Genomic DNA, 9,177 nt, shown 5'->3' with positions numbered 1-9,177 from the left:
AAAGAGCCAATTCCAGTAAAATTATGAGAGAGGGTCCACAGAAGAGTAGGAAGCAACACCAAAGATAAACATGAGCATTAGTCTAAAATAAAATTATGTCTCCTTCGAGCCGGAATCGAACCAGCGACCTAAGGATTCCCATTTTGTAGCCGCACCTCTACAGTCCTCCGCTCTACCAGCTGAGCTATCGAAGGGACTATATACAAATGTTGCTGTTTTCTCTATACAGAGTTGCTTCCGCTAACGCTGTAGCTCAACAAAATCTAGAAAACTCTGGAACCGGAAAAACTTCATTTCTGTCTACTGTTCCCAAATACGCCACGATTAGATGTGACATACAGTCAACATTTCTCAAATGTCTTAACCATTATTGGAAGTAAAGGTGAACAACTTCTGGGGCACGTAGAAGTGTTACTATACCACATGGAAATATCGATCAGTCGGGACCCTAAACCATGCATTTTCGTTCAGAACTGAATCTCACCGAGAATTCAGCACAGACTTTCAAATGTATGTAGCTTTGAAATCTTGCAGAAGCAAGACTAATTCGAATAAGCAGCCCACCCTCAAGTTGGTTTTAAAGACGATGTTGAACACAGCCAGCAAGGGAAATTAATCATATCCTTGAGAGAAAATGCCCTGGTTTTTTAAAATACTAATTAACCTTCTCTCATACAGGGGGGGGGGGGGGGGACAACTTTATGCCAACACAGCTAATTGGAAAGTTAAGCTTTATAAACAACTAGGTATGGTTGTTGTAGATTTTCCAGGCTGTATGGCCGTGGTCTTGGCATTGTAGGACCTGACGTTTCGCCAGCAGCTGTGACTGGCATCATCAGAGGTATAACACAGAAAGATGGAGTGCTCTTTGTGTCAAGGTGAGAAGAAAAATGGTAGGCAGGTAATTTATATCTATTCAGGAAGGTGAGGTAGGGCTGAGTCATTATCTTGTAGGATACCAACCCTACCCTACTCACAAGTTACAGAGATTGTATATACAATCCATGTACAGTGTACACTTGGTTTTTCTTTATATATGCATTGAGTAATTCTCAATTTACACTCAGTGCACATATGAATGAACATGTGATTCAGTGCACATATGGATTAACATGTGACTGAAACCCCATATACATCCAGGTACCCAGTTTTCTTTGTAAAGTGAACACACATTGGCTCTTTCTTACAAACAGCTGTATACAGGTACAGGTAGGCTGTACATGTGTTCACTGTAATGTGTGAATGGGGATTTAAATAGCAAGAGTTCTCAGCAAAGTATTGACAAAAACATTTAAAATCAGAAGAATTATTTTTGAGGTAGAAATTTATTTCTTTTTGGACATTATTCCTTCTTCTCCCCTCTCTTTTAGTTATATGTATTCTTATAAACAGATGTTATATATGTTAATAATTACATGATCTGGCAAGTATTACTACTGAGCTTTGGATACTATAAGTAATAGTGTGGTATTCTTTGAGGTGTGTTGGTGGGTAGTGGTGAACTTACCTATCCTCCTTCAGTTCACTCTTTAAGTCCTGCTCTGTAGCCAAAACACAGGAGGCCTTATCACACTCAACAAAAGGTCCACTTCATTGTCTCCAACAGAAAGAGAACACTAACACACTACAGCCAAACCAAAGTGAGGCCCCTCCTACACAGGCCTTGAGGGGGGAACAGAAACTAGTTCTTCAGGGCTCACTTAAAGCTATAGGTGCAAACATGCATCTGTGGCCAATTTGTTGAGGAACTTTGTAATGTATTGAAACGATTACATGAATCACCTCATAGGACTCCTATGTTAAGCTTCGAGCCAGACCAGGGCTCCTCTGAGCGAACTTCCTATTGGTCGCTTCGTAACAGCGACCAATCAGAACGATACCATTCCCTAGGAGGGAAAGACTCCCATTGGTCCTTAACCAAGCAATCTCATTGGTTGTTAAATGTAAATAGGCGTGGCTACATTAGCCCGGTTATGTTTAAAAGGAGCATAAGCTCCCACTGTTTTCTGTTCTGGTTTCTTACTGAGTTGAGTGCTTGTTCGTTACTTCCAATAAAGCTGAATCACTTGCTGAATCACTCTATGAGTCCTTTGTTAGCGCGATCTAACAATTGGCGACGAGGATGGGATGTTAGAGCAGGTAGGCAGCCCTGCAGACATCCACACTTCGGACTCGGAAGAAAGCGGGCAAAGCACAGCAGCCGATCCAGCGGAGGCGCCACCAGCTCCGGTGCCCAAGTCTCCCACGATGGCTGGAAGCCAGAAGTTCGAGTGCTTCGAACCCTCCTCAGAAGACTGGGACTCCTACCTATCCAGGTTCGAGTTCCATCTGGAGACACACGACATTACAGACGAGGCCAAGAAACGGGCGTGCCTCCTGAGTTCCTGCGGGAAGGGGACCTTCGACATAGCCAGGTCGTTGGTGGCCCCAACTAATATAAAGACTGTCACCTACGCTGACATCACTGAGAAGCTTAAGGCTCACTATTCTCCACAACCGTCGGAGATCGCCTGCCGGCACGCGTTTTACAAGCGGAGCCAGGCCGGAGGCGAGACCATCGCGGAATTCGTGGCGGCCCTTCGCAAAGCTGCACGGCCGTGCAACTTCCATGACGTGGAAGAAGCCCTCCGAGACCGTCTTGTGTGCGGCCTCAGAGACGAGAAGCTACAACAAAGGCTGTTCGCCCGTACCACTCTGACCTGGGCAGTGGCCTACGAAGAGGCCTTGGCCGCAGAAGCAGCGGATAGGTCCACGAAGGAGGTCCGCCAGCGGGTGGCAGAGCCCAGTATACACGCTCAACGAGACAGCGAGGGCGAAGACGCGGATGATGACGTCAACGCGGTTCGAGGCAAGCGGACCCCAGCGAAGACTACCAACGTCAAGCCTTGCTCCGGTTGTGGCGGGAAACACCAGCGCGACTCCTGTTGGGCTCGTGATGTCGACTGCAGAGCGTGTGGGCGGCGTGGACACCTCGCCAGAGTCTGCAGGTCGGCGCAGAAGGACCCTATATCCAACAGCAGGACGGCACAGAAGACCACACCACCCAACGCCCGAGGAAAGCTGCAATCTTCAGCACCAGAAGCGAGCTATTCGATGACAGCATCCCTGACGAGCGCATCAGTCATCAATCGCACCAGTTGCCAGGGAAAGATCACCGTAACCCCACTCCTCGACGGCAGACCATGCACGATGGAGGTGGACTCCGGCTCTTCTGTGACGGTGATTTCTACGGCATCCTGGCAACAGCTGTTTCCGACCAGAAGCAGACGGCGGCTCCAGCCTGCGGAGACCAGAGTGTCCGACTTCCAGGGCAACCGGATTCCCCTGGCCGGAAGAGACACTGTACATGTTGAGTATAAGGGGAAATGTGTTAAACTGTCATGTCTTATTGCTGAGGGAGACCGGGTCAACCTGCTGGGGTTGGACTGGTTTGAGCCATTGGGCATTGGTATTTCAGGGATTAACAAATTGCTTGAGAATAAATGGGATATGATGTATGACCTGTTCCCTGATGTGTTTGCAGAGGGTCTGGGGCGGTACAAAGGGCCCCCGGTTGCTTTTGAACTTGACCCATCTGTAAAGCCGATCAGACTGAAATATCGGAAGGTTCCAATTCCCCTCAGGCCTAAAGTAGAGAGGGAAATTGATAAACTCGTGGAACAAGGAATTTTGGAACCTGTTCCTCACAGCAAGTGGGAGACGCCTATAGTAACACCAGTTAAGCCTGATGGGTCCATACGCTTATGCGCAGACTATAAATGCACCCTTAACAAGGCGTTACAACAACACTCCTATCCCGTCCCGGTTATTAGCCACATCCTGGCTTCATTGGGGGGCGGAAAGATCTTTGCCAAATTAGACTTGGCACAGGCATACCAGCAGTTGCCTGTCACTCCTGAGGCTGCAGAGGCTCAGACTATTGTTACCCATAGGGGGGCTTTTAAGGTGAATCGCCTACAGTTCGGGGTAAATGTGGCGCCCGGCATCTTTCAGGGCCTGATGGAGCAACTCTTGAGGGGGGTACCAGGGACGGTGCCCTACTTCGACGACGTGTTAATTGCGGGGAGGTCTGAAAATGAGTTGATGGACCGGGTGAAGGAGGTCTTGAAGCGTTTCCAAAACGCTGGGCTCAGAGTAAAACGTTCAAAATGTACACTGGGAGTTAGCAGTGTAGAGTTCTTGGGGTTCAGGATTGATGCAGACGGGGTGCACCCCACTACTGACAAGGTGACTGCAATCCGAGACGCCCCCAGGCCGGTGAGTAAGAAGGAGCTCCAATCATTTTTAGGACTCCTCAATTTTTATCATGCGTTTTTACCGCATAAGGCATCAGTGGCGGCCCCTTTGCACGCACTTTTGCATAAGGAGGCGAAATGGAAGTGGGGACAGGCCGAAGAAAGGGCTTTCGTGGGGGTTAAGGAGCTGTTGGTGTCTAATGACGTGCTGACGCATTATGATGACCAGAAGCTCCTGGTGTTAGCTGCGGACGCTTCACCGTTTGGAATTGGCGCGGTTTTGAGCCACCTGATGCCTGATGGGAGCGAGGCGCCAATCGCTTTTTACTCAAGATCTCTTTCTGAGGCAGAAAGGAACTATGCCCAGATTGACAAGGAGGGTCTGGCTTTAGTAGCGGCTGTCAAAAAGTTCCATGACTTTATTTTTGGCAGGCGATTTTTGCTGGTCACTGACCAAAAGCCGCTACTGGGGATTTTTGCACCCGATAAGCAACTGCCGAATATCATGTCCCCGCGCATGCTTAGATGGGCGCTCTTTTTGCAGGCGTACGATTATGACCTTGAACACCGGCCTGGGAAGGCAATCGGACATGCGGACGCCCTCAGCCGCTGCCCATTGCCCTGTGCGGGACCCGACCCTGCTCCTGCTTGTGAGGTCTTGGCACTGGACGAACTCCCTCAGGCTCCTGTATCGTCCAGGGACATTGCTGCACACACGGCTAAAGATAGCGTGCTGTCCCGTGTTTTAAACTGGGTTTGGAGGGGGTGGCCAGTTGGGAGTGTTGAACCTGAATTTGGACCCTACAAATGCCGCCAAAGTGAACTGTCCATTTCTAAGGGCTGTGTTTTATGGGGCAACAGGGTGGTGGTCCCTGACAAGCTCAGGAACAGAGTTCTAGAATCTCTGCACGAGGGGCACCCTGGAATGGTGCACACCAAAGCGTTGGCCAGGGGGTATGTCTGGTGGCCTGGGCTGGATAAAGAGATTGAGGATTGGGTTCGCGTGTGTTCCCAGTGTCAGCAAGTCAGGCCGGAACCCCCACAAGCTCCGCCTCAGAGGTGGGAGTCTTCAGGGAAACCCTGGGCCAGATTGCATCTGGATTTCGCTGGCCCGTTCCAGGGGAACATGTTTCTCATAGTAGTGGATGCAATGTCTAAATGGTTAGAGGTTGTGCGCATGAAAACAACCACTTCACTAGCCGTGATCCATGCGCTCCGCCATCTTTTCGCCACGCACGGGTTGCCTGACGTCCTCGTCAGTGACAACGGGCCTCAATTTGTCTCTGAGGAGTTTAAGCAGTTCCTCACGAGTAATGGCATCCGCCAAATGACTTCGGCCCCCTTCCATCCGGCATCTAATGGCCAGGCCGAACGGATGGTAAGGACGGCAAAAGAGGCCCTAGGGAAAATGAACGAAGGTGACTGGAGCCAAAGGCTGGGTGCTTTCCTCTTGCGGCAGCATACCACCCCTTGCAGTTCTACAGGCCGTAGTCCGGCCGAATTGTTAATGGGACGCAGACTCACAACCTGCTTAAACAGGTTACATCCGGATCTAACTGACGATCACTCCGATTCCCTGATGTTGAGTGGAGACCTCCAGAGCAGGCGGTGAGTACCGAAAGGCCCGGTACTGTCCCCGAGTCAGGGCAGAACCCTGTGTGCGGGGCTGAAACCCCAGTAGAGTTTGTGCCTGAACCAGGCTGTAGTGAACCCCACAGTGACTCTCAACCTTGTGTGCCCATAGAGCCTGCACCGCTTCGCAGGTCTCAGCGTACGCGGCAGATGCCGACTTATCTAAAAGACTACGATTGTAATAAAGTATTATGGAACAGTTGATGTACAACAGCATGACTTGAATGTATGTAAATAATAAAACAAATGGGATGATGACTTAACTTAGGGGGGAGGAATTGTAATGTATTGAAACGATTACATGAATCACCTCATAGGACTCCTATGTTAAGCTTCGAGCCAGACCAGGGCTCCTCTGAGCGAACTTCCTATTGGTCGCTTCGTAACAGCGACCAATCAGAACGATACCATTCCCTAGGAGGGAAAGACTCCCATTGGTCCTTAACCAAGCAATCTCATTGGTTGTTAAATGTAAATAGGCGTGGCTACATTAGCCCGGTTATGTTTAAAAGGAGCATAAGCTCCCACTGTTTTCTGTTCTGGTTTCTTACTGAGTTGAGTGCTTGTTCGTTACTTCCAATAAAGCTGAATCACTTGCTGAATCACTCTATGAGTCCTTTGTTAGCGCGATCTAACAAACTTAATTCACTTATAAAACATATTTTTTTGCAAAGAGGATCAGAAAAATTCAGTAGTTGGCATCGGCTGAGGTGGGACCCAAATCCTCCTGGTCTTTTGCTGCCTGCAGAGCTACACAACTGTTCTTGCGTGCCACCTTTGTACTGTTGTATTTTTAAAAAGTACAGGAAGACTAAAAGAAGACTCAAATCTGCAGTGTAAAGACATATATGTATGGTATCAGAAGGAAAGCAAAAGTGGTCTTGATAAAGAGGGCTTCTTCATTTGCCATATTAAAGGCAATTTATGTTACTACATGTCAGTATGTGTGATCACTTAACCCATGGAGCAGTATCTCTCAGGAACCCCATTTCTATTTATTCAGTTCATTCATACTCCATTTTTCTTCCCTATGGGGACCCAAAGCGGCTTACATAATTCTTCTCTTCTCTGTTTTATCCTCACAGAAACCCTGGCAGGTAGGTTAGGCTGAGAGTGTCTGACCGGCACTAGGTCACCCAGGAAACTTCCATGGCAGAGTGGGAAATTGCAACTGGGTCCACTCTAACCACTGTACCACGCTGGCACATTTTTAGCTGTATTATAGCATTAATATCGACCAGGCTTTAAAAAAAAGGGGGGGTGCCAGAAAGAGGGAAATGAAGTTTTCAGTCTGTATAGTGAAAACTCGTGAACTTTTTAACATTTTAAAAATAATTTTGTCAAAGAGGTTCTGGAATTCCATTCTGGCATACTCCCCCAGAAAAAAGCCCTATCGATATCAAAAGTAAACACTAACTGTTTTTTTTTTAAATAATAATAATAATAAGGGTTTTGGCTACCAACACTACTAGCAACAACTGATCCTTAGAATAAGTCACAAAGAATGTAACTGTTTTCCTTTCTCCACTGTTTCCCTTCTTGCTCTGTGGACCAAAAACCATCTATTCAACAGTTGAACTGTGGCTTTTGTAGGCTTGGATCCTTGCTCTACAGCAGAAGGTCCTAGACCAAAATATTTTGTTGCTCTCCATATTCCAGGGAATCTAACTGACTGATGGTAGAATCCCAGTGTTACATCCTTCCAAGCCCATCTCTGATAATTTTAGGAAGCTTCATTATTAGCATGCTAATAAATCTATAAATGGTTCATGATGGCTTTTGTATGTTTTGCCTCAGCATTTTTTTCATTGCCTCAGTCACTGAAAGGGCTTTTTTCTGGGGATATGCACTGAAATGGAGTTCTGGAACCTCTTTGACAAAATTATTTTAAAAATGTTTAAAAGCTCATGAGTTTTCAGTATACAGATTGAAAACCTATTTCTCTCTTAAGAGTTCCACCACCTCCTCCCCCGCCCTTTTTAAAGCCCTGCTGATAATCATGTATAGGGTTGAACATGTGACCATTCTGGCAGACATTTAAATTCAAGCAATAAAAAAAATGAAGTGCATTAAGAACTCAAGCTGAGAAATGGAAATGGACACGATTACCCTTATAAGTATTTAGGCCTTGTTTGCACAATGCAGTACATACATTGTGCAATACAACGCATTAGGATGCTATTACCTTGTCCAGTCATTCCCATTACCATCTACAGATTAATCAATAACAAAAAATATGTTGAAAAACAGAAATGCAGATTTAACTATATTTTACTTTATTGGGGAACTATGTTGTCTTTTTACAGAGCCAAGATTTCCTTAAAAATCAAATATTAGTGCAGGCATACCCTGTGAAATACGACCACTGGGACTTCCCAGTAAACTTAATTCCATCCTTGGCACCCAAGTAGGTCTTCAGCCTGCTTTCTAGACACATCAGTGAATGTTACATTTACTCCAGTCTTCCTGGTTCTTATTGTGGGGATCATCAGTGCAGAACTGGGAATTATAGTTTTGTGACATATGTTCTCAGATAGACTATTTCATGGAATAAATTTCACACTGAAATTGAAAAGTGACATAATTTAATTATTTATTATTAGATTTTTACCCCGCCCTCCCAGCAAGGCTGGCTCAATATCAAACTATCCAAGCTGTTCTTAAGAATAAGTAGTATTAGCAAGTATTAGTAAATAACCAATATAGTTCACTTTTTTGAGCCAGCAGTGTTTCAACTTGGCAGTATTTCTAACTCATAAGTAATCCATCTAGCTGATGAACAGCAACTATTTCTAGGCTGTTTGTTACAGATAAGGATGAATCATATAAACTCAATACAGTAAGCTTATATTGAAAGGTCCTAGCTTAGAACCAAAGTTTAAAACATTTTAAATATAAAACAGGGTGCATTTTTGTTAAGGTATTTATGGCTCACATTTATTTAAGAGTTATAGCATAACTTGCAATAAACTTTGTAGCTAATCCTTGTAGGGGAATAGAGAGACTCAAATGGATCTTGTAACTCATAAATTATGGCCATTTCTATTTTTGAACATTTCATGCAGACTCATGAGTTACTGGCTCCAAAAATAGGATGGAGTTTCCAGTATGGTCAGCTGAAGGAAGTATGAAGATTACAAGTTCTTATTTAATCACTAACCTATAGAGGAACTTGATAGAATGTACATGGCAGGGAAATAAAAACTTGAACAAAATTCTCACACCTTGCAAATGGAATTGGTAAATTTGTATAAGTGTATATTTTATACATGTGCATATTTATACACACATACACATTGCATATGTGTAT

General features: G+C 45.6%; 1 protein-coding gene and 1 non-coding gene across 2 annotated transcripts; one reads left to right on the top strand and one right to left on the bottom strand.

Moving 5' to 3' along the window:
- Window positions 1–100: 100 nt before the first annotated feature.
- On the bottom strand, window positions 101–194 carry TRNAY-GUA. Its single transcript has 2 exons — window positions 158–194; window positions 101–136 (listed from the first exon to the last, which is right to left on the bottom strand). It is a non-coding gene; the product is annotated as a tRNA-Tyr (tRNA).
- A 3,187-nt stretch (window positions 195–3,381) lies between these two features.
- On the top strand, window positions 3,382–5,607 carry LOC107108623 (uncharacterized protein K02A2.6-like; the record flags this gene model as incomplete). The annotated part of the gene is made up of 3 exons (XM_015409093.1): window positions 3,382–4,257; window positions 4,366–4,835; window positions 4,995–5,607. Coding segments are annotated over 3 exons (1,959 nt in total), but the record flags the coding sequence as incomplete, so codon positions are not given.
- Between the last annotated feature and the right edge of the window lie 3,570 nt (window positions 5,608–9,177).

This window comes from Gekko japonicus, unplaced genomic scaffold (assembly GCF_001447785.1).
Source record: "Gekko japonicus isolate JY-2015 unplaced genomic scaffold, Gekko_japonicus_V1.1 scaffold88, whole genome shotgun sequence".
Classification (NCBI taxonomy): Eukaryota; Metazoa; Chordata; class Lepidosauria; order Squamata; family Gekkonidae; genus Gekko; species Gekko japonicus.
The sequence above is the reverse complement of the archived record's forward strand: the minus strand, read 5'-3'. Positions and strand labels throughout refer to the sequence as shown.